Genomic DNA, 26,981 nt, shown 5'->3' with positions numbered 1-26,981 from the left:
CTGCCATTCTTTTTAAGCTATCAGAATTCTCTTCATGAGACCAGATTTTTTTCTGTGTCAGGCTCAGCATGAAGAGATTTTCATTTTTTAGAGCCACAAGGAACTTGACAAGCCAACCTACTATAGTTAATAGTGTGTTAATCTTTATGCATAATGATCGCAAACCTACATTGTACAGGTTTGGTAATAATAACTGACGAGCTGAATTTGAATTATACACTTCTTTCAAAAATAGATGCATATGTAGGTGGATGCGTTGTAGAAATATAATATACTACATGGCTGAGCCTAGATAAGCTGGTGATTCTCAAACGTCAGCATCATCTGCACAAAGTTAGGGTTGAAATCTGCTCTCCTAAATACCTGTTTATCCTTCTTATGACACTGATTCTAAGGAGCTCAGTGAATAGTAGATAAAATAGGTATCTAATGAGGTATGACAGAAACTCTGATGGAGCACAACAGCAGGCATCTAAATTCTAATAAATAAATGAGGTAAAAATTTACTGCCAGCAACTATGTCAAGTTAGCCATAGGAAACTGTAGCTCTGCAGCTGGAGAAGGGCAATACTTGACGAGCCAGAGAAGCAGAGAAACTCATCCAGCTTCGATTATTTATGGTGTGATGATGAAGGAACAATTTTCCATACGAGGAACCGCTTTAAAGTTGAAGAGTGAAGCTGAAACAGAGATTTAATGAAAAATAAGAGGGGAAAAAAACTAAATCTACAGAAACAATAACATTTGTTTTAACAATTTAAAACTATAAGTTACGTGCAAAACCAGATGTTAGCTTGTCCGACTTCAAGGCAAACAACAAACTGCACTCATGACAACCATTCTGTTGAACAGCAAACATGCACTATCTAACGTTACTGTAAGTATGGCTCATTTCATACTTCCAAATGCTATCAAAATGAACGCAAATTCAAAACAAACGCTTTTTTAAAACAAAGAATAGCTCTGCATTAAATACAGATGTGTTTTCAAAAATCCCAACCTTTCATGATCTACCATAATCCTAATAGCTTGAAATGTAAGAATGCTTTCAGGCTCAGAAAAAAAGGCTTCTAATTTTAAACATTTATGAGAACACCGAGAAGCAGCTTAGAACTACGCTTTAAAACACGTTTTCAGGCTTTAAATTGCTGAAAGCTGAGCCCTGTTTACCCATTTGGCCCGGACTACAGAAAGGAAAAGAAGTTCAAGAACATAATGAAAGTGAAGGATTGTACATGAGAATTTGCAGTAAAAAAAGAAAATCAACCAGCTCCTGCGTCCCAAACCTCCCCCAGCAGCACAGCAACCCCCCGCCATATGTGAAGTCAGAGTGACTCTTCTTGGTAAAGAAAATATAGCACCAAACACCACTCATCTATATCACTGGCTCTGATGCATCATTTTTAAAAAATATTTTTGGAAAGTATTTTTGGAAAGAAGGACTACCCAGCCATCATTTGTGTTGTTCCTGCATGGGAGGAACTCGGTGTCAGCGCTGCACTCATTTCAACTACACTTTTTAAACTACACTCAGTATATCGTATACATCAAAACATGTTTCTCACGCAAGCAGAAGAACTGTGTTTTAGAGTAGTTCAGCATACCAAGTATTATCCTAAAGCAACAAAACAACCAGTTGTGTATTCAGAGGGACAGTAAGAAAGAAGTTGCAAAAATCCACAGACACTTCCACCTTACCAAGCCCCCTCGCACTTCTAAGAGACCTTTCCTTTTTTATTTTTTCTCAGCTTCAGTCTTCGAGTTCAACGCTAAGCACAGCACTGTACAAGAAACGACATTCAAAGCCACTGGCTCATAAAACTGCCTTTACTGTTTAAAAACACGTACACAAAATATTCCAACAGCTTCTGGAATTCCCCTTGAAATCCCCAGCATTTTTTAGATCTCTTCACTACAATTTTTGCAAAACAGTGAGAGGCCACACAAGGCATTTTAGGAACGATTCTTTCATCATTGCAATCCCCCAATTACAGTTTGACCACGAGAAGAAATGAATGGAGTAGTAGTTTAGAAATAGTACTGGTGTGTTTTTCAGTTTGCCTTCTGATGACGCTGATGATTTCCGTTGAACAGCGATACAGTGACTTCACAGCATCACAAAGAATGGCTGGAAAGGGCCCCTGGATCCATCTGCACAGTAGATGTGGAAATACAAGTGAAAAAAACTCATTACCTGTATCATAGACTCAGAAGCAGAGGAACAATTTCCCTTTGCAGCTAAGTCTGGGCCAACAACACAGGTACAAAAGAGATACACCAAGAGTGTTAAAGGCAGAGCGCTAAAGGTGTTCACAGCAGTAGTGCCGCAGTCATTGGAGGAGCGTGGAAAGTGCTTGAAGTTCACAGTGAAGCATGTGATCTATTGCAGAATGTCAGACTTCCCTGCAGTAACAAACTCAAATAACTCTTTGTAAAACAACTTTTTTTTTTTCTTTTTTCTTTTTTTTTTCCCCCTCATAAAGCAGTCAAAGCTTTGAGGGTTCCATCTTCACAGGTAGTGACTAACTCTTGTTTTCAATCCAGAGGGGCAAAATAAAAATGTAGATTTTTCACTTTAAAGTCCAAAGATCCCTGCTATTACAAGGACTGAACATAACACCTAAGAAACTTAGTGTCCAAAAAGACTGAAATTCAGAAAACAAGATGTAAAAGATTTTCAAAGATAACTATGCTCCAGAATGCAGGTTGTATGTATGCACCTTCAAATGATCTACAGAACTGTACAGAAATACAGTTTCAGCACAAAATCTAGAAGCACAGTTGGGATTGAAATCACACTTTCAGTCTGGTTTGCCATTTCATTCAAGACTGGGATTACTTCATGTAAACTCATTTATTCCTGTGTGTAAAGTGTAATGGAACTTGAGCATCTTCTTCATTTTAACCATCAGCATCAAGTACTTGCTGCTGCAAATTCCTCATGCATGAGTACTAAGTACAGTATTTCATAACCAGCCTGCATGTACCCATCTGGAAAGATAATGGATTGATACATGTTCTATTTAACAAAACAAAGGTGAGCAAAGATTGTAACTGATAACTAAAAAACCCACCATACTAAGCAAACCTCTGAAGCAGTACATCTCTTGAGTCAGTTCATCAACACAGCATTGTAGAAGTGAGCCTCAATATTCACCAATACTAGGAAGTTCAAGAATTCCCTGTTTTGAAAACAAACTAAAAATTGTCCATAAAATAGAAGAGTCTTCACAGTTATGATGACTTTGCCAATGATTACAAAGCTCCTCTTTTCTTCCAAATAACTGCTTGCATAAAATGCAGTTATATCCAGCTTTAGACCAAAATTCAATTTTTTTGCTTGGTGTACCACAACCTACATTTTGCATCTCCTTGGCTGCTTCGCTACTTCCTGACTGAGTCATTTCACTTCTAGTTAATGTATCAACATTACTTTGATGGTGAAAGTATATTTGTCTTTTCAGTTTTGGAAAAGTATAAAACTCCTCCTCACTGGTACTGCATTTTGCTAAATGTCTTCTTTCATTGCGCTGTTTCCAGAAGTGAGTGGCATATTTGACCAGTTCTCCCCTAGCTCCTCTATTTCCTTGCAGAGCTCCTTCCTTTACTCTTCCCTGGATCTCTTCTCCATGAGAGCATAGTAAGTGAAACTTCATTTCAGCAAAAGACTGTGCAGTGAACTGACACTGACCACATCTAATCTGTAATTTCACTTCTCCTGGGCCATGGAATAGGTCTTCAAAATCGCATCTACTTCCCCTGTTAAAAGAAAGGAAATAGAAACTATTTCAGAACCAGGCATGCACTAAAGAGATGATAGTTTCTGTCCATGCAAGTTCCGAGAAGATATGACATCTATGAAACAGCCTTTTAATTAAGAACAGGTACTGTTACTACAGTATCCAATTTATTAGGAGCAGCTAAAAAAAAATAAATAAATAAAATAACAATAAGGCTGATTGCCTTCATAATAACAAAATAATATCAGTAAAAATAATCTTTTAATGCCACTAACCTTTTAATAAAAGGTGAATAACATTTTTTTTTGAGTTCCTGATTTAGTGATGTCAATTTAAACAGTTCTAGCTCTGTGCTAGAAAAGTGCAAACAAGCATTTCCAGTAGCTGACTACTAACAGAAACTATCCTGTTTGCACCTGACTGATATAAAGTCAAAACCACAGGTCTCACCTCTCACTCTGAGTTGGAAGCAGTGAAACTTCAAAGCTGCTTCTTTTTCTAAAAGTTTGTAAGAGCATTATAAAAGTTTAAAAAAGTAACTTACAACTGGACAGCCCCTTTCACTAATTTAGGACAACTCTGCAGTATGAAGGAAACAGATACATGTATGAGTTAACATGTCCCTGGCTTAAGTTAAGCCAATCAAAAGAAACTCAACAGAACCCTTCTAGCAATGTCTAGGAAACGGAGCACATTGTCATTTATTAGTATGCATTTATCAATACACATTCGACAGATTAGCTAACAAAATGGATATACTAAATGATTCACTGTATGACAACTAGCAAAGGCTGAAAGAAAAGCACTGGTACTTCTTAGTCTCAGCACTTTAAAAATTCTCTAGGTGATGTCCCAGGAAGTGGAACTACGCAAAGCAATACGCACACAGTGTGGTGCTAAGGCATCAGATTAAAGCACCAGGCTTAATAAAGCATACTTAAACAGAAGTAAATGCACAGTGGAGTTAACAAAAACACTTACCATTTTACTGTGCCAAGAAAATTCCCCTCGAACTCATAAAGCAGAAATAATGTTCTATCTACCTCAACATGGTACATACTAACTTTTTTACTTGCAAAGCAATAGCAAAAGCAGAGGTAATCAGCACACAAGACAGATTAGCTCACAGCACTCCAGAGAAGGAAATGGGATAATGATATCTAATAGTGTAAACAAACTACAAGCTAATACCGAAATATGAATTGCTTTTCATTTATTGCACTTCGTTGACTTATCTTCTGGGAAAAAACACAAAGTGGATACAATACAGAGATTCAAAGGATAAACAAAAACTGTTAATCAGAAGCTATCAACTGATCAAAATAGCTCCACTGGAAGTTCGGGTATTCCTAGAATATATGCAAAATTACTTTGGACATTCCAGTGTCAGTAATAATTTATATTCCATAAATCAACTAAAATATACTAGATAGTTTAATGCATTGACTAGATTTCATAGAAAAATATTTAAATCATTATCAATCTCACTTGAGAGAAAAAACATACCATGAAAAATCAACAATTTTCGTAACGGTGATGTTTATGAATTTCCACGGATAATATGAAATTCCATTTTCATTAGCATTTAATCACTGAAAACTCACCTTTCTGTTGCTTCTTCTGCCTCTTTTATATTTGTGTCCCTGTTCCTCAAAGCATCTTGCAGCTGTTGCTCACTACCAGAGGGCTCTGTGCTAATAACAACCCTGTGTACTTCCCTTAGGTGACCAAAGTATACTTTTGCATGGCCAAAAATTTTAGCACAGAACTCACAACACACAAACTTTTTGGGTTTGCCTTCATTGTGATGAAGTTTCATATGTGTGCTCAGGCTTCCAGAATGAATGTAAGCCTTCCGGCAAATTCGGCAAGTGTAGGGTCGTTTGTTTGTGTGTGCATTCATATGGTCCTGAAGATGGTGTTTGAACTGGAAGTTATGGTTACATACATGACACCTATGCCATGGTTTGGGCACAGCTGAGTATGCATTTCTACCTAAATCAGTTGATGTAGCTGATGTGGTATCATTATACTTGTAACTTAAATATTTACTGGCAAGTGAACTGTTTAAAAAAACACTTTTGTCTACATGGTCAGGAGACTTCGCCTCTGCTAGTGCTGCAGAAGTCAGCGGTGCAATCGCCTGCACAACTACCACTGGCTTGGGTCTAATACTACGGTATTTTTTCACTGCCTCTGCTTTTTTGTCTTCAGGTGGCTGAAGATCAGCTTTCACCCTCTCTCTTACTTCTCTAAATTTATTAACGATGCATTTCCTTCGCTTGGCCTGAAAAGCCAATAAATCATCTTGGACTCTTCTCTTCCTGCCTCTCCTTTTAGGGGGTGTGCCATTCAACTTTTTCAGGCTGTCAACATCCACTTTATTGGATGGAGAGAAAGTATTTTCCCGAGAGGTTTGTTTGGGGGCTTGTGTCAGAGATACAGCTAATCGTTTATCAGACGCTTTAGCAGGAGCATGAAAAGTTTTTGCCAAAGCTGGCGTCTTTTCACATTCAGATCTTAGTGAAGTACCAGATATATCCTTCACATTAGCACTTTGCTTAGATTTACAAAACACTGAGTTTTTCATTCTTGAGTAAGGCAAAATAGGAAGTTTTCCTGTTGGTGCTGATGGATTCATCTGCACTGTACTGTCAAAAAGTGCCGGTGACAGGACGGTAACAGAATTTGCAGAATTTGTGGGTTTTTCCTTTAGTTTCTCTGACATAATGAATGACTCTTTTGTGGTGGCAGATGCCGTCTTCACAGAGTCCAGGCTACATTTCACAGGATTACTTGAATTTTCTGACTTGTTTGAAGATTCTTTAACTATAGATGGTCCAGAAACATTGCTGATAGCAGTTTTTGTTTTGTTCACTGAAGGAGATCCAGATTCCACACAACTGTTTTTACTTGGTAATGTAGCAACCATCATTTCAGATGAATCATGGTCTGCTAGCATCACTGGCTCAGATGTATCTGAGCCAGAATGAGTTTTTGGACAGTCCTCAGCTAAGGAAGTCATGGGGGAAGTCTGCAACGAGATCTGTCCTTTGGTAGGAACCTTGCTCTGTGTATTCAAAACAGAGGCTTGGCTTGTTTTTCTGTCACAAAGCAATTTATTTCTTACAGATTGGTACCGAGGGATAGGCAACTTTATGTTTTCAGAATGGGCCATGTTTGATCGCTGGCTTGGCTGTACCATGGCTGGTGTAACATATGGCAAGGCCAAAAGAGAAAAAGTGCCCTCATGACCAGCAACCTGCATGACGGCATAGTTTTGAGCTGGTACCACCAGTGGTTTAGAACCTGCCACCGAAACTGGCGTACTTTGTTCAGGCAAAGATGACTGAAGACAAGAAACCACTCCAGATGTTAAAATTTTTGGCACCATTTTTGGAGCAATGGTCCTGAACTGACTTTTCTTCTGAAAATTTTGTATTATGTCCGTAGGGGATTTGCTGTTATCTGTAATAATAAAATAACACAGACAATAATAAAATATATAGTATTTCTTTTTTAGAATCACCATAGCAGAAATAAAACTGCTTACAAAGGATATCATTAAACACAAACTTATTAAAAATATTAGTTATTTAAATGAGCACTAAGTTTAGAACTGCAAAAGTCTCACAGACAGAACAAAAATACCCTCTGACAGAATGCAAATATGCATATGCAAAAGAAAAACAAGCAAAAAGAACAAGAAAAAACCATTTTCTTTTTCTTATTTTAAACGTTTGTTTCATTCAAGATTACAAGCTACATGACATTTCAGGACATATATGCGCATAAGCCTCTTCTGCCCTGGAAAATCTGCACTAGCATGGCTTCAGTATTCATTTGGAAGAACTGACAGGACATGGATTGTTTTTAACTTTTCACAATGTAGAAGCTTACTGAGCACATGCTTGATCATACCTTTTATTTGGTATCATGCCACCTTTCAAAATTCTCATAACATTTAGAATTTGTGGGTTTTATTAGATACAGACTAAAGCTTACCTGATGAAGCTGTCAAAAAACCAACTGCAATAAAACATGCCAACGTGTAAAAAAAATAAATCAAAGAGGACTTAAGATGAACCATTGCTAAAAACACAATCACACACATCGTTCATCCATTTTTACTGCACAATAGAACAGTACTGTTGAGTAAGTTATTCAATTATTTTCTTAAATATGTAATTTGCCTAAGTTACACTCCAGTTCTTTGCTGTTTCTACTTGTGTTGGTAAATGTCATAAACATTTTTAAGGGAGAATAGAAGGATAATTAAGAAAAATAATAAAAAAAAGAAAAAGGTAACATGTATAAAGTATAAGCCACATTCAGCTGCAGAGATATATATTGACCTTTCACATGCTCCATGAAAAAAGACTTGAAATAAAGCTAAATTGCACGGCTACCATTTCATGTAACAGCCTCATTACCCACTCTCAAGTAAATTCAATTAATGATGCTTCCAGTTCACACAAACTGGAATAGGTTTTCTCAAACAACAAAGCAAACAATAATCCAGCAATCTCAATCACCGAAAATTCAATCACAAAGATACCAGACATAAAAACTATTTTGGAAAGGCAAAATAAAAACGATGCATGTAAGAAGAAACAAATTTAAGAAAAGACTAACATGTGAATAAAACATGTAAAAATAAATGCTGGAATACCGAAATATTGCAATGGCAATGAGGTAATTCCATAGAGAAGTATCTATTCCTTTTTAAACCTTGTATTATGAATGTGTTTATACATCGTTACAGACTGTTACAGACTTAAAGAGGTAACTGTGAGTGACTACCAAGACTGGAAACTCCAGTAAGTTTATTTTAATACTGGATGTTCTTTCCAGACTTCACACACTTCGCAACATGCACTGTAAGTTACAGAGCTATCGCATTTCATGACCGAGACTCCTGGACAGATGCACATGCACACACATGGTAAGCACATGTGCAATAAATCCACTGCCTTCAGGACATGCTAGATTCACTGCTCAATCCCACAGAAACTGTACAGATCATACACAGTAGGGCTGATGCTTCTTCAAAGCCTTCGACCTACAGCATGTTTATAGAGCAACTATACGGAGCACAGTCCTTTGATCCTTTATTGCCATCTAAAGCATCAAAATCCAAGTCTATCATACATCTCCTTGCACACCCCTCCCCCCAATTCAGTGAATCTACTGAGAACCAACTGTACTTTTTTTTTTTTTTTTGCTTAACACCTGTAGAGATATTCACAATTCCTAGATATTCTGTGTAGACTGGACTACTGCATACATGTAAATCCTGCATCCTGCACAAATACCAAGAGATTCCTACACACAGCAACAAAGCCAGACCTCAGAAGTTTGTGCAACGTGAAAAAAGCAGAAACTTTAAAATTATCTTCTTACGTTCCAAAAGCTAGAAGCATGCACTGTTTTTCACTAAGCATTTCTATTTTGCTCCTCTCCAGGCACTTCACATAGATAAATCCTGATCTTTTCAACTGCTAGGATTGCTAATAGCACTGAGATTTTTTGTTTGTGCCCTCCATGGTATCTTCTTGTTGCTGACTTTAAGGCAATATCTTTAAGAGCTTCTGAGAAGTATTATAAATATTAACCAGACTAGACTCTGAACGTCAAAGCCAGTTACAAGTCAAACTGTACAATCTGAATGCATTAGATTATAGAACAAGTGTATTTTTCTTTTAGGGGACTGAGCGTGAGCATACTTCCCAGATTACGCCTGCCATTTACAGATATTAAGTATTCTTTTCAAACAAGCAGCTATTCAGCTTGCCACAGTAATCAAGATGATGCAGTTTCCATTTACTCTTCATGTCTGCCTCATATCTCTCCCTTTTTCTTCCTTTTTAAAATTTCATTCACTGATCTGCATAAACTTTTCAGGAATATCAGTGTTCTAGAGAACTGCTACCTGAGCTGCTTTATGCTGCAGGTTAGGAGGTACCTCCTCTCCAACTAATGGCAGCAAATGCCATGTGCTCAGGAAACTGATTTTGCTGGGGACATGCCACTACAATGATGCAGAGTTGGCAGATGAAGCATCAAGAGTGTTTAATTCATGGTTAGAAGCAAATGTTTGCAGTAATAACATATTACACTGGGTTTAAAAATAAGTACGCGTTTCTCAAATGCATTGATTTGCCTACTGCAATTCAAGATGTAAAAACACTCACACTTAAAGAAGGACCATCTACATTATTTTCACAGTATTCCACAAGAAAGTACCATTCAGCAGGCCAAGACTCTCATAAAAATTAACCGCAAAATGCTGTTTGAAACAAGGTCCATTTAGATCAACATTCTTCTTCTCCGGTTAATATAATGCTAAGTATTGATACAACTGCTTCAGAAGAGATCTTTATACAAATGCTCCTTTTCCAACTAGTGTAATTTTATCATGAATACTTTTTCCAGGCAAACCATGTTTGGTAGCAGTCTTGAGTACAAGTTATTTTTGTTTTGTTTTGCCAAGTTTACATTAGACCTTTTAGTGCAGAAATATTCATTGCCATGCCTCTGGAATGCAAAGGATACTTAGCTCTGTGTTTCCTTCTCATCCCACATAGCTGCTGCAGTTAAGCAGCTTAGCCAGTGCCTAAATATAGAGATAGGCTAGATGCAGAGTAGCTCTCCGATGATCTTTCAGGCTCATTTAAGATTGTGTTGTGGACTGGGAATGCTAATTGGAAGACCTGGTGGAAGATGACTTAGCGTCTCGGATCAGCAAAAAGGACCCTGCCAATCCACAATCTGGAGGTCCTACTGAGCCCACCCAGAGCATCCAAGTATTACCAATGATCAAAACCATTTTTTTTCATTTACACTTTGCTAGAAGTTTCAACAATATGCTTTGGACATACATATTGGTGCAGTAATTCATGTCTTCGCCACCCTGCCACTGAAGCAGTCAAATAACTTGAATATGCTGTGGCTGACACCATTCCAGGCTACCCGGATACTTAATATGCATCTTTCAGGGTCATTCCACTTTTATCCCACCCCATCTTCCAAAGTACTTCCATCACTTCAAACGACTCTTTTTTGACAAGGACTTGCCAGCTGATAGCTGAGCACATCAAGTCTGGCATCTGAGAAGGGGAACTGGCAGTTATAAGAGGCCTTGCGATGGAATTCTTAAAGAAGGCCCTTGTTTTTAGAATACAATCCTTTTACAAGTCATAGTCTACAGGTCTGTCATTGCAGGGCAGCAATTTTTATACTTTCTCCAAAACAATTTCCTTAGAAATAAAGAAAACAAATGAACGCATAGGATGCACATCATTCAGATATTGCAGCCCATTTTTAACTGATGTGTTTTCAGTCTTTCAAATGGGTATGCAGTTGGAGCAATAGGTAGACACTTTTAAATAATTAAGTACAAGGTTAAGTCAAATGCAATTCAATCCATTTGCCTTAAAAGTCTCTGTTGAAAGATTAATGGTTACCACACTCATACATGTGAGTATCAAATCACGGTGATACTTGCAGGATGTCATAAGCTTTCCCTACTCCTAAACTACCTCAAAATTGTATAGGACTGGCCAATGATACACCACTGAAAATCAGTGATGCGTCAAAGCCTCTGATAGAGTCATGCGGAGAAGAGTCCTCTGGAGGAATGAACATCTTCCATTGATCTGCCACTCGTTCATGGCTCCCTTTCCTTCACAAGTCATTCAAATCTAGTTTATTCCAATCTTTTCTGCCTTCTTTTTGTATGTCTTTCTGTTTGTTCTCGATGTACATATATAGCACGCAACACTGGTGAACTCAGGCATCACCAAAAGCACCAGAAGGAATTCTATTTCCCACCTAATCTGCTTCAAACATTAAAAAAAAGTTTAAAAAGAACACAACAAAAAACAGCTCAGAATTCCAGAAGTCACTGTGTATTAATGTCTTTTTTCTTTTTTAAATAACTCTTGTAAGCCTTCCTTACTTGTGCAGCCGTATACTTAATTTGTGTAGGACTGGACAATTGGCAGAATATAACACAGAAGAAGGATCGCTCAGTTTTAAAAGAAAAGGCAAAATATAGACCAAAAAAAGATTAATGATATTGTAATACGCATTTATGCTGTAGCCTTTTGCAAACTTCAAAAGGAAGGCAACTGAGTTCTTTGGGAAACCAAATGCGTAACAACTTTCTAACACACAATACTAGATTTATTTCAGTCAATGCTATACGAAATATCACTAATTTTGCCAAATCTCCATACACACTAAATACCTGTGGATACTGTCTTTCCAGCACAAGTTTCTTGTTTTTGCTGACTCAGCATACTGTGTTGAACACTTTGTTTCTCTGCAGGATTAGCATGCAAAAAACCACCACCTGCAAAAGTGCTTCAGTCAGTTACAAATAGATTCCAGCATAAAAAAAGTATATAAAACATTATCTTTCAGTTAACGCACTAAGAAAGCTACTGTTTCTTGGTCTTCACCATTTTTTTATCCTCAAAATGTTTTAAAATCCAATATATTACATGCCAAATACAAGGCAACAGTTTATAAAGGAGTAAAGCTGGTTAACGTGGTAAACAGACATGATACTTTAGCTTGAGCATCATGGTAGAGATACAACAGTACCAAAACCAAAAGCTCATAAAATTGAATTTTCCATAACTTTACGGAGTTTTTTTTATTATAGAAGGTTAAGTTCTATGCTGATTGACACTTCCCATAATCTTACATAAATTAACAGAATGGCAGCCATTCTAGAAAACAGAATTTGGCCTTTTAAGTTCAAAACTCCTTTTGCTGCATAACTGCAAGATGTGAAGTTGGTAATAAAGTGCGCAAGTCAGGACTGTCCAACACCACATGCTATAAGAAACAATGTTCAGTCATTTCTCTTTGCCAAATACAAATGGTTTGGGTAGAACATTCCATTCTAGCTACTTGCCTCATAATTTTCAAAAATTAACAGAAAATGTCAGCCATCCCCAGGTGCATGTTTTTTTGTTTTTTTTTTTTAAATAAAAATCTAGTAAATTACCAGAGGAAGACATTGACATTTGACACAGCAATTTCTTGTCTTCCAGAAAAGCTGCCCCAATTTGGCCAAAGTTGTAAGCTCTTGGCATACATTCAACAGATATTTTAAGAAAATAACTTTTCCCAATGATTACGTTGTACTGAACGTGCTCATGCTTCAGGCTGAGATGGGTTTTTCCAAAAAGTACAGTTTTAGTTCCAAACACCAATGCTGAAAACAAGGAAATGGTCTCTCTCTCCTTACCTCTTAACTGCTGGGCTCGTACAGCACAAAAGAGAAACTACATACAGACATACATACATACAGACATAAAAGAGAAACTACATACATATACAGAGGGCAAGCAGAAAAAGGACAAAAAAGTTAGAAATGAGATTTGGAAAGTGTCTAGGACAGAGTCAGACTGGGATAAAGGAATTATGAGTAGACTCAAGATGGGAAAGGAACATAACTATGACACGTAATTTGGAATGGAGAAGCACTTAAACTGTGAGGATAATCTCATATCTTGCACTCCTTACCTTACAATGCTTGAAAACATAATTATGTTTACATAGCAATCCTTTTGTGCAATTTAAATTAGATTGGGAAATCAAACACTATAACAAAGTACTCTAATGCAAGATTGGAAAACCACAGTACAACATTTGCAGAAAGACTAAGATACAGAACATACAAACATCTAGAAAACGTGTTCTGACATACCACTGGAGGAACAACATCAAAACAGCTTGTTAAATTTCTAAGAAGGGAAATTACATCTCTTTAAAGCTGCATTTAATTAATATAAATTTTAGCATCAATATAATTTGACAGTTGTGCACAAAGCGTTTTACTATTTAGAGACCTTTGCTTTAAACTCTGTGCAAGTTTATTATTTCATGGGATCGAGATTAAAGCACATTTAAAGAAATTCATTGAGCAGGAGGACACTTCCTGTATTCCTTAAACAGTTTCTGAAAGACTCTTCTTAGCTTCTTACAGTGGTGTTTGAGAACTTTAAAAAAGTTGGTTTTCTTTGAAGGCACTATCTTTCAAATTACAAGCTACTCATTTAATCTTAAGGTTAATATAATAGGCTTTAAACAGATCAAAACGTTTTCATATCAAGAAACAAGAACTGTCACAAGAAGAGCTAGACATAAAGCATCTGTAATTATTAATTTTATTCACAGTTGAAGAAATCACACACATTTTTTCTCTCTGACACAGTAAGAGAATTTAGGAATAATGTTTATGCAAATAAATCTAAGGGTTGCCTTGCCTCTGCAACTATTTCTTATCTTTACGCAGGTGAGAACACTGGTTTTTGTCTGTTTAAGAACAGAACATTTCTGTCTGAGAGATGCTGTTACATACATACACAATAAAAGAGTGCATTCCAGCTTCTACACATCTCTATACTAGATTCAACCATCAACCATGTCAAAACTAAAGCGTGCACTTTCTAGAAATCATGCTGCTCTGACACAGCTCAGTTGATTAAAAAAGTAATGATTTTGGTAGCACCACAGTTCCAGTATTTTACCTTTGTTCTTTTTGCCCAGTCATTCCACTCAGAGGATACCATCCCCAGAGATTAGCAAAGCAAGGCTTCAGTGCTGCAACCACCTGGAGGAACTAACTGTTCATAAAAGATAAAGGGAGGTGATGCAAGCACTAGTTATAAATTCATAAACCTTCAATGGTATTGTGAATATGAATTAGGTACTCTAGGAGGTGGGAACAAACATTAGTTTCAAAAGAAAAGACCAAGTGGATTTTTAGAACTTATCTTCTGGGAGACCTGCCAGCTGAAATTTCTTGAAGTAAGTTTCAAGAAACATACAAACTAAATGCTAATTCATTCATTGTAAAGTTGACGCCAGTGTGAAATCCTTTTTAACAGGACAATCAAGATCACATCAACCTGGACAAAATCCTGATACACCTAATGTAAATGGTAATTAATAGACTTTTTTTTTTTTTTTTAAGTGCAGGAGACAATAATGATGGAGTCTGCTACAAAAACGAAGGCAGAATTCTTCAGAAACTGTGCAGTACAAAAGGTCAAGTAGAACTATTTTATAAATAAGTCATGAAATATTTTGCAACTAGATTCTTGCTCATCTTTCAAATAAGCTGAGAACAGAATCAAATTCCAATTGAGATGAAGACTATTTTTCCTTCCATCCCTCTCTGTGACGGAAAGCATCTACTATTGTTGCAGTAGGGAATTAAGACTATAACATCCCAAACTTTTTTTTTTTTTTTTGCAAATGCTGGTGTGCAAACAAAGCACAAAAAAAAGAGTCAGACTGTTAATCTATTTTTATGTTAAAGTCAAAGCACTTCTATCTAAACAGAGCCCTGTGTAAGAGAAAACAAATGATTAATTCACTCCTTTGTCTTACAGATTCTCCATAGAGCAAATTTGTATTACTTGAGACATTAAAAGCATCTGTCTGGTGCCTTCTGCACTACAAACCTCGAAAGTGTTCCCTCACTGAAAATGAATAAAGGATCAGAAGATGGTTAGACATGGCCTGACTTGTTCTGAGTCTTCCCATATGAATAGCTTTTATTGTTCTCCAAAGAAAAGACCAGAATATAGAACACACTGTTAAACTTAGATGATTTTAGGAGAGTATTTTCAGAATTATTTTTTAAAATAGTTCATTTCTTTTCATAATGACCCAATCCAATTATGTTTTGAATGAGGAATCTCTATGGCTTTTGCTCGGAAATGCTTTTTAAGCTATTCCCTCATCTTCTTTTATCACAACCAAGTTTACTTCAGAATACAGTTATATGGCTTTGTCTGAGATATGCCAAACATTGCTACCTGTAATCAGTTCCCGAAAGGTTTAAAACAAAAGTGAAGATCACAGGATCATCACAATACTCCACATAGATTGGATATTTTTCAAAGGCAAAAACAGCCCCGTAGAGCAAATGAAAGTGAATCTCTACAGAAAGACCCAGGCTAAAACATTAGTTTTCAGAACAGAAAGTTCTCACTTGCTGCTACACCTGAACATGGCTAGGCCTTTCCAGCAGCAGGACATAGCAGAAAATTCAAATTACAGCATCAGAATGCTTCCTCTCACCCCATGCGTAACTCCCATTATCTTCAGTGCTTTCTGACATTACTACATTTGCCCACGCTAGCACTGTGTTACCTAAAGCAGCACTGATTTTCAAAAGATTGTACTGGATGTACTGCAAAGGAATTGATTGAATATGCTGCTGATAAGTGATAATGTATCAGCAAATGCTTGTGAAGAGCACCAACATACAATGGAATTAGAACAGGAACACAATTAGCAAGAATGCAGGCCAGAGATGACATCCTTCATTTGCTGTGTGCAAAAATACCATTACACTTCACATTGAATTCATGTTTATCTGGAGCGCTCACTGTGCTGAGAGTGGCAACGGCTCCTTTAGACAAAGCAGGTCCTGGTCACACAAGTCCAGCAGAGGGAGTCGGGTGTAGCAAAAAAAGCCCCATCCATCCACCCCCGGCATTGGGCTCCTCCGGCCTAAGCACTGAGGTCTAAGCCATTGTTGTTTTGTTCTCCATTGATTCAGTGCCAATTCAGCTTATATATGCGACTCATGCCAGTTAATCTACAGTAATTTTCAAACAAGAGAAAGGCTAGCCTACAAATCTAATTTTTTGTAACAGTAAATACAGCTTCTGCTGAAGAATCTCCAATGTCACAAAATCTTAACATACAGCCTTTACACACTTCCCAAGGTTACATTAGTATTGCAAAATATTCTACGTAGTGCAAACCGTTCCCTCAACTCAGTATTTTGAATAAACTTGAAAATGTGAAAGTCTTGAAGCAAAGCTGTTGAGCCTTCCTGTTAAAATCAGTTAAACAAGGTATTATCTGTTGAGCCTCCCCATTAAACTATTATCTTCTATAGCTGCAGTATAATTTTTTACACAAAATTATTTTAAAAAATAGGTTAGTGGTTTTTTTAATGTTGTTAATATCTCAAATACACCCGCGTTACTAAAAACATCAGTAAATATAACAGATTTTTTTCATAGACATCTGAAAATGAAGTTCTTTTTCCAACATATTTTCCCATCTCAAGCCATACCCTGAAATCTTTGTCAGACTTTCCTGCTTTCATCATTTCTCAGCTCATCACACAAACCATCTGCATAAATAAAGATGTAAGCATCTGCCGTATGGCAAATGGTCTCAGGGGCAGATGTTTTTATCCTTGCACTCATGTCACTGGCTTGGATACATTATTTGAACAGATGTACACAATCTGAAAGTGTCGTGTCCCACAGTGAAATGTCTCCAACTGCTTTCTATCAAAGTGCATAAATGCTATTTGCACCTGCATTTATGTTAATGATATAAAGGCAGCAGGGGTTCCAGCAGAGTGAGGGCTGATGGTAAAGAACACATTTACATGGTTAATTGAAGTTTGAGATCTCCTAGCACCTAGCGACTATACTAACATTGATATTAAACTATTGTATTAAATTATGCAATTCATTTTTAAAGTTATATGATTATTTATTAAAATATACCAAGGAGGAAAACTGTATCAGCATATGAGTATACTTTTCTAATGCATATTTCAGGAAGATGACATGGTATTAAACAAGTTCCTAGAAAAAGCACGATAGTCATATTTTACATAACATTGTACAATACACACCATTATTTCACATTAGAGACATTCAGCAAAAGCATTTTACAAATCTGAAAGTGCCACTCATACAACACCATGGGGATTTTACCTCTTTAAGGTTCAGAGTTATTTTGTGTCATTATAGAGCACTTGTTCAAACGCAAATATCTACATGGATGTGAATGACAGAATATGATATTTCAATTACGATTTTGTAATTTTCCTTGGAACTATGAAATCTCAGAAGTTAACTACTTCTCATTACTCAGAAAAGTGTATCTGTTTTAAATGTATACAATTGATCATTGTATATGAAAAATCACCTTTCTTATATAATATTTTAATATGAAGAAAATATGTGCAGAAGGAGCACGTTTCAGATTACAAAACTCCTGCTACTTCATGACAAATGGTAGCAGTGTAGAGTTTACACTGTCACTCAAATAACTTGCCATCACCATTACTTCCATAATCTACTGAAAAATAACAAGACTGTTGACAGTACAGAAAGGCTGACAAAAATGTTATATCACGTGTAGCTGATGGATAGGTTCTACTTCCAATGCCATTCATTTTCAAACCTTTTATTTGTAAGAGATATACCGATTCTACAGTTGCACATAAATCATAATAAATTGTTAATAACTTTGATATTTTCAAAGGGCCATAACATTTAAAGAATCAAAGGTCATACATGGTACAAGGACAAAAAGAAGTGACAGCCACAGAACACCAAAAATATACTGAGCTCAGAACACTTGTAGAGCATCATGATTTCACAGTGATACAGCTCTTGGTCAGGATCTGGTTATGAGCTCCATCATGAACAACACTTCCAGAATTTAGAACGTGGCTCTTATAATTCACTCCGCATGAAAGCTGGTCATGGGGTACAGACTACAATGGATTTTTCTTAAACAAACAAAATAAAAAACACCAACTTTTTTTTTTTGAGTTTGCAAAAAGCTTCACAATCTATATTCTCCATCAGTTACCCAGAAATAACTTTGTTAAAGTTAACAGAGTTTGACTACATGATGGCCACATACCCTTAATTCACCTTCTCCTTTAAATTATGGGAATTTCAGGTATTTCACTCGCAGGCATATGGATGTAGAGCAGACTGCAGGGTGTATGGCTTTATACAACAGTACGTACTGCCTGTCTTGATAGAACAGTCCCATTAGACAGAACTACATCAAAGATCAATTCACGTGATGTCCTCTCAGAATAGCTTCCTCAGAATTATTACAGACTTGACAGAACGGGTAAAGTATAAACTTATATGACAGCAAAAGCCCTGTGCTTCCCAACAAGTAATGATAATTAAGAAAAGCACTCTGTATAAGTACTAACAATGGAAACTTAACTGACAGCCTACAATGATTCAGAAGGGTCCATTAGGCTTTCTGTCATATCCATCAAACATCCTCTTACAATTAAGAACTACTACTAAAAACAGCGTAAGTTAAAAATCATACTTAAACACTAGTATTACAACACAGAACAACAGGGAAAGGAAACAAAAATTACGGCTGAACATCCAGAGACTTAGGAATATACAGCTGTGGTGCAAATATCTTCATTAATAATGAAGAAAAAAATTCAAGACACTCCACTGAAAAACTACATCAAAAGATGACTTTTGAAGAGACAAAACAGCAGAAATGTAGTCGAACACAAGAAATATTAATAAGGATAGAAATGCTCAAGAAAAGGTGAATCCAAAAATAAGGTCATATTAAGAAAATAGGTAATTTCTTGTTTGCGTTAGTCTTACAGAGCAACTTGCACATAGATCTGAACCCCAATTACATAGGAATCAAATATAACAATGATTTGCAAATATATAGGATAAAAATTGTAATAAACCCTGAATATTTAATTCTGCTAATTCCAACAAGCAGAGTTGTATATATGTTAAATTTTTAGTAACATTAATTAGCCATGTCTTAAAAAGAAAACAATCTTAGCTTCTACAATCATTTAATGTGATAGGTGTTACAGTGTAATAGCTTTTTTAAAAAATAATAAACAGTAATTAAAAATTAGGGCATGAGTTATGCCTACTATTTAAGCTTTTATTAAGGAGGATACTACCTCTTCCATATTTTCAATCACAAATGTCTAATTTCCCAAAGAAAAATGTATAGAAAGTATACTGTACCTGCAGAAAAAGTTAAAGGATTCTGCATTATGCCCTCTAATAGATATGACAACGTTCCTGGAAAGAAGAAATACAGATGCTTAGAAGTTCTGTTACTTTTTAAAAAACTAAAGGAAGTCACTAGTAGCGTAGAGTTGTATGAACAGACTTGCAATAATATTCCCACATTTTGCAGGGAAGATTTTTTAGTTCAAGTGTTAATATAGAGGGAGCAATTACATGTAAGGAGGTTTCTTATCTTCCTATAAATAAAATTTTAAGAAATGAATGTAACTGCTTTGCTATATATTTTTAAATGTACAAATTGAAGAAAACCTTGTGTTCACACTGAGGTCTCAAACTATTTTTAAAGCACTGGATAAAGAAGTAAACAAGTTTCTACTAAGCAAAACTTTTTATGAAAAGTAACATAACTTTTTTTATGCACACTTTTTCTTAACATACTGATAACCCAATTTATTCCTCATGAAACGAGCCAGTAACTAATTCTGAGATACAGTGTACAATCTCGGATCAATACAAAACCAAAACTCTCCCTACATGTCCTAGCAAACATGTTTTGAACTTGGCCTCAAAGGCCAATGTTTGCAGTGATAATTTAGGTCACTTAATCATTGACTCATCTATTGAAACATTCGACATCATACCAATGTTGTACTACATCCAAGGCTTACATAGCATAATGAAAGAAAACAGCAAAGAAAAACACAAATCAATTGCATCACTCTGAAAAGTAATTTGATGATGTTAACTCATCATACATGTTTTCTGTGCCTGTTCTTTTTTTCCATGAAGATCCCTTGACAAATTTTTAGTTACTGTTGGTATCCTGTAAAATGCAAATGTTTTCACATGTCATTTCAACCACTATTGTGCTACTATTGTTCACCTTGCAGAGTCAACACTGAAACTTTATTCAAATTGTAGTAACTTCTGGGTAATAGTAGCTTTTGCTGAAGTACAGAGGTCACAAACAATGACTATCCCTTCCATGCTAATCTTTTAATTTATCTAAGTGAACAAAAGTAAACTCAGAACCAGTGTATTCAGCAGTTCTGTATCTATTCAGCCTTCAATTTTATTTTCAAAGCACACTTCAGTCAATATATGAACTGAGATTGCATTCATGTGCCCATTAATACTCTTTTTCTCATCAGTTCTTCACTCTCAAAAGTGAAATAGCTCACTACGGCTACACACTAACAATGCTAATACATTTTCAAATTTTAACCTTCCAGTTCATTCAAAAAACATCGCACAAAAAGCAAAACCAAAAAGGTCCCTGAAAAAGTAAATCTCTTTCCCCTGTTGAAAAAGACTAAGTCTAGTAACAATAGAAAAATGGCAAGTTTTCCAAAATTATTTCAGCATAGATCCTAGTATGCTTGTACCTCATGCAAACCATACCTGAGTTTTAAACCACGTTTCACTGAATTGCTTATACGCATTCATATTTCAGTTTTTCCTACAACTAACTTAGGTTTCTTGTAATTCAAAAATCTCTGTTAAACTCAAAGAAAGAGAACACGTCATGATTTCCAATGGGACAATGCATTCTAAAGATACATAGTCAACGTAGGCTTAAGCATAAGTTTTCTTTCAAAAATCTGACTGCATGCATCCTCTATAACTGACTGATAAGCAGAATCTTCCATAGATGTCACAATGAGGAACACTAGCATGCATTTGTGAAGTAAACATTACACTGCCACCTCTCCTGAGCTTGACATTGGTTCTTACCACTTTATTTGATGCACAGTGTTTAACATAAATCACTAAGCAGCTACTTGTTAAGAGCTGACTATTTCTTTCCAGTGTGATTTGTCAAGTATGAAAGACATAATACAATTACAACATAAAATTACGCTGTTATCTACTTAGATTTTCTTTGCCATTAAACGGTCTAGCATTTGGAATAGCTGCATCATAGTTTGGTTTGGCTGAACATAACCAGCATGTTAAAGAATGTGACAGGAGTCACACACGGTTTAAAATTCTTGTCCTCCCGATTCTGATTTTGGAGGCTTTGGAAAGGTACCAGTCACAGAGCTCCAACCGAGGCGCAGCAGCGTAGTGCCGGCCGCCCGGGCCCTGTCCGTGGTGCTTAAGCAGCGGCCCGGCCCGGCCTGCCGCGCTTACACTGCTCCGGGCTCCTGGGCACCGCTCCGCGCCTCGGTTACACTCCCCAAGCGCCCCGGGGTCCATCGCGACGGAACGGGCCGTCGGGCTGCAGTCTGGGAACAAGAAGCTTCCAGGGATCGGTGGGGCTTTTACACGCTTACTATATTCACATTTCCATCAACAGCGATGCTGCCTTTTGACCACTGCCAGGCGCTACTCTGGGAACTGGTCCCACTGGCATTTTTCTATAAACACAATGATTAATGGCCCTCGCTCACTGAAAATTTATGACATTTTTCAGCCAGTCAGTAACATGCTTAACAGCTACTCAATAGCCACTCACATTTGATGGCTGCCCTAAAATGTATGCTGCTATCTGTTCAAAAAGTTCTGAAATTCTGAACGAATGCATGGGATTCAGGGATAGAAGATCTACATGGCTACCTGTAACTCACCTTCACATTTCTTTCTTTTTTTCATTTGCTGGCAAGTTTAACTCGTCATGTTTACTTCCTTCTAAAAACATCACTGTGTTCAAAAAGATCCGATCTTAGAAATAAAATTATTAACCGCAGTTTTTACATATTTCACATTCCTATGTCCAGAACAGATATTGTGTTGGCCACCACTTCAGGATGTCCCATTGGTTTTAATTTTTAATGAATACTGAAGTGGAAATCAGCCTTGCATACTTTCTTGTTATTACTGGACTTTGGAGCACTCCTATGGTTCCAATACCACTTCTTTCCGAATACAAAAGATGACAGTGAGCATGAACCAACATAATTAATTTTACATCATTCAACCAAATGACCAAACTTGTACATTTTTATAGAACCTTAAAATCTATTTTGTTCAGCTTGTAACACTAAGATAGGATAGTTAAAAAAGACATTCAAAATGCAGTATTCCAGAATTCAGAATAGTCCCTTGAAATCTGCTGTTAGTGGATCAGAGAATTTCAAGTAAGTGGAGTTCAAGCTGGATAGAATTAAAAAGTTAAATTCATCTTAATGCCACAGAAAAAGCTCTATCATGTTTATAGTACTCCTTATGTTACCACAAAATGAAAGGATCGATACCAGAAGGAAAAAAAAAAAATCAAAGAAAATGAAAAAGAGTCTTAAAACTACACTGTAAATTGGTCTTCACCAATCAAAGGAAGCAGAGCATATACTTCCAATAATTCAAAAGTAATCTTCGCGGAAAGACCCTCACAGGTCTTTATAGGAAACTGGTGTCCTGACAGACACATTGGCTCTGAATATTAGGTGAACTCAATTAACCTAATTTGATGCTTGCCCATACTAGGATGTTTATTTTAGATGTTATACAAAATCCTTTAGGATACTACACAGAAAATGATAAAAAGGCTGTAAAGGTTAAGACATTAATTTTACTGTTATCCTCATGCTTTAAGCAGGTGTCAAAACTAAAAATCTCATCCTCTGGGAAGGGAGAACTATCTACTACTGAAAGTAATTAGAATACTTACTATCTTAATAGTACTAAACTAAACCACTGTGACCCTAACTGAATTTATTTTTGGTACATTTGTTAAAAGAACAAAGCTTCTCGTTGATGACTATACCATCCAATGCAGTGAATATTAGTTCAGGTACTGGAAGAAAGCATTAAATCAAATTTTATAATTTTGTATGAAGTTTAATTACAAATTCTAATTTAAAACAAGGCATGTAATGAAGCATTAGTTAAATAGTATTACGTAATTTAATTTCAGAAGAAAAATATTTAGTCAAAAAGAAAAAAAAATGAAGTACTTAGCACAGTTTAGAAAATATGTTCTCCTAACAGAAGGCCATAAAATGTCAATTAATGTTTAAAAAGCAATTTCATTCACTTCATTTTTCACACCTGTTCTTTCACATACTGTGTCATCTTTTAAACAACGGTTCCACGCAACCACTGTTTCCCAACGTTTCGAAACTTTTTGAGAAACGAAGCTCCCCAGAAAGTACCGATTAGCAATAGCGTCCAGGAAAGTTAGCAAAACCTCAGTATTTAAAGGCTGAGTTAGACTTAAAACAAAAGATTAGAACATTGAAGCTATGCAGTATGACAAAAATCCCGAGGAAATGATAATGACATACATAAAGATTGACTAGTGCAACACACAAAAGGATTTGTTCAAGTAATTGTATTTGCCAAAAGCCTGCAGTGCTTTCACCATCCAAATCTGCAGTCAGAAGCTTTATTTATTATTACTCAAAATGTTCTATTTTAATCCTATTTTCCACATCAGTATTTCACCCTACATCAGTAGTTCCTTATCCTACAACTATGTATCCAAAGAGATATACATACACTAAAACAACAGCTCCCTTATAAGATAGATTACATACTATCAATGTTCCCATACCTAGGTAATTAATCAGGAAGAAATGCGTGTCTGTAGCAGAATTCCTTTGGCTGAGACCACTAGGTGACTTCAGCAGACATCCAAAAAGAAACAGAAGCCTCACTGCAATCGGTCCTTTTTTTTTTTTTTTTCCCTCCAGTAAGAACCCATCAGAACTTAAAACCCAGGCTATTTTTACATGTTTGGTCATCCTCTGTGATGGACCAGCCAGAGCACATTTCCTGAACTTCAAGCTCACTGAACGCCACAGTGGCAATCCTGGACAAAAATTCTTCACTTCGTACCCTGCTATGTGATCTATGTAATGGTACTCTGGCACAACGACATTATGTCCATCTGTCAGAGTGGAACTGTGCCTACATAGCAGGTTCTATGCTACTTTCAGTAATATTGTGTTGATAATGAAAGCTTACTTATGAAACAATACAGTGTAAGTTCAGCTTTTGACTGCATCTTCTGGCTTAAAAGAAAAAGCAACTGAAGGTGATTGCTTTTCTTCAGATGATTTATCTCTTGAAACCAACTTCTTCAATTGCACAAATAAAGACTAACACATACACCACCAGAAATGAGGATATCTCAAAAATTTTCTACTGATGAAGACAGCTCAAGAAGTCGCAGTAATTCATATTTCACAATCGTAACCGTCACTAAGAGAGTAAGCTCAAGGGCCCGAGAAGAATTATATAGAAGTTTCTCAGAAGTGTGCATGGGAGCAACATTAACTGAATGAAGAAGGCGAAATATCAAGTCATCATTTTATGAAATGTATGTGCACAAAATAAGTTGTAGCTGAACAGTTTTTTATGACTGAAAATAATCTATTTTCTATTTGTAAAAAAGACACCATTTCAAAAAATTTAAAAGAGCAAACAACAGAAAAGCTATTATGACTATCATTAGACAACTAGAACACCAAAAATATTTTTTTCCCACATTTCTACAGATTGTCATTTTAAATTTTTGTTCATAAATACCTTCCCCAAGTACTCCTTTAAACATTTGGATTGGATATAAGAAAAAAACTTTTTCACAATAACAGTAGTGAAGCACTGAACAGGTGCCCAGAGGGGTGGTGGATGCCCCATCCCTGAAGGCACTCAAGGTCAGGCTGGATGGCACTCAGAGCACCTGATCTAGTGGAGGTGTCTCTGTTCATTGCAGGGGGGTTGGACCAGATGACCTTTAAGGGTCCCTTACAACACAAACAGTTCTATGATTCTATGAAATGATGAATAAGTATGAATTGCTACGTTTTGTTCTGGATTCTGGACAGTTTGAAACAATAGTTTTGACAAATTCAAACTATTCATTTTTATAAGATACTACATGAAATCTAAGCTGTCAATAATTCTTACAACTTACAATCAAATTAGTTTAATATTTTTAAAAATCATGAGACAGAGACATCTAGCACTCTTACTTGGCAATGACTACTTCTGAATTCATTTTTAAATTCAGACTGTACAGTTCCTTCTTGTACTGCTTTCTTCTGTGCTATCCTAGCTCCAAACTAAGCACTAATTTATTGTTTTGGTCCAAGTCACAAATCTGCTTTGCTGCAGTTCTCAGTAATGCAGGTGCATGAGACGGAACCTATAGATCTTACTATTCTGTTAGCAATATGAAATGCCATTCATGGTGGAATTACAGTACACCATTAAGGTTTTCAGCCACAATGCAGACTGTAAGGACTGACTGAGATTTTTTTTTATTTTATTGATGTTCATAATTAATAATTGCTTTGGCCAAATAAGAACAGAATATATAAATTAGCTTTGCACTATGTATTTGTTAATAGTATCTTAGCTTTCCTTTCAGATAAGGAATGTCACAAATACTAGACAGTGGCCGCCTTGCACTTATAGCACAACTTAGTCAACATTAGAGAAACAGCCATAATTGCATACACCAGCACTCACACAACCATTCATGCTGGCAGGGATCCTGGCAGGCCTTCCAGCCCAAATTCCCTGCTTGGGGCAGGTCAACCTACCTTGAGTTTAAGGCTTTGTCGAGTTGGAGGTTTTCAAAACTCATCTGGACAAATGCCCTTAAAAATCTAATTACGTTTACAACTTGGCCAAATGGATAATCTGAAAAATTACAGTAACATTGAGCCTGTGTATGTATGACATTTTTCCAGCAATTCCTTTTCCAATGCTTTCACTGCACTTCAGAATTAGCTGTAAAGTATTTCATGCTACACCAAAGGATCAAAAAGAATTTGACTTTATGACTGGCAGTGAGAAAAGATACTTTCTAACAGAGTACCACATAGTTTTTTTTATTATTATTTACATACTATTACTCTAAAGATAAGCAAGTTATTTCAAGGGTAGAATGAGGCTTACGTGTTTGACAAAGTTACTAACAAAAATAGTTAAAGATTACTACAGGAAAGACCAAGAAAACATTACTTGTGTATTACTTTCTTTTTCCATCTTCTTCAACTTGAACACTTCAGGAATAAGCTATTACTGGTAGTTTAGTGACATTTTTCTGGCAAAAATTCGCTTTTAGGATCTTATTATCAGTTTAGACTACAGAAATAACCAACCAGGACTGCAATGCTGATAGAAAAGCAAGTGTTCTGTTTTCTTAACTTGGAATTCCTAACATATTTTAAGTATACTCAATACTTCAGAACTTACACACAGTCAAAACGTATTTGAATATCTCAGATAACAAAGCCATAAAGTTCCATTAAAAGTTTAATGGTTAAGGCAAGAATATAGTAAATTCACCTGCACAAGCTGACCAATTGAAGCCTGAAACGTGGCACTGAAGTCCTACATAATCATAGCTGGCCTTCAAATTATATGAAATCTAAATGAGAAACAATCAATCCCTAATCACTATTTCTATTTGGATGATGGTATTTTAGGTTACTTGGACACCGATTCC

At 36.3% G+C, this 26,981-nt stretch overlaps 1 protein-coding gene across 16 annotated transcripts in view; it reads right to left on the bottom strand.

Annotated features, from left to right (window-relative positions):
- The window catches only part of ZNF438 (zinc finger protein 438), a 43,924-nt gene continuing 18,752 nt past the window's right edge, over nucleotides 1,810-26,981 (bottom strand). For 3 of the 16 annotated variants that reach the window (XM_021386236.1, XM_021386237.1, XM_021386233.1), the window contains 5 exons: nucleotides 19,574-19,630; nucleotides 11,992-12,096; nucleotides 7,746-7,769; nucleotides 5,345-7,208; nucleotides 1,810-3,759 (listed from right to left, as the gene is read on the bottom strand). In XM_021386236.1, the coding sequence (XP_021241911.1) occupies nucleotides 3,147-3,759; nucleotides 5,345-7,208; nucleotides 7,746-7,769; nucleotides 11,992-12,096; nucleotides 19,574-19,601 (2,634 nt within the window). In that variant the 5' untranslated portion in view covers nucleotides 19,602-19,630 and the 3' untranslated portion in view covers nucleotides 1,810-3,146. The other 13 variants (XM_021386245.1, XM_021386246.1, XM_021386238.1 and 10 more) reach the window with 9 other exon arrangements.

The sequence above is a fragment of the Numida meleagris genome, chromosome 2 (genome assembly GCF_002078875.1).
Source record: "Numida meleagris isolate 19003 breed g44 Domestic line chromosome 2, NumMel1.0, whole genome shotgun sequence".
NCBI classification, from domain to species: Eukaryota; Metazoa; Chordata; class Aves; order Galliformes; family Numididae; genus Numida; species Numida meleagris.
This window is presented reverse-complemented; position numbering and strand designations above follow the sequence as displayed.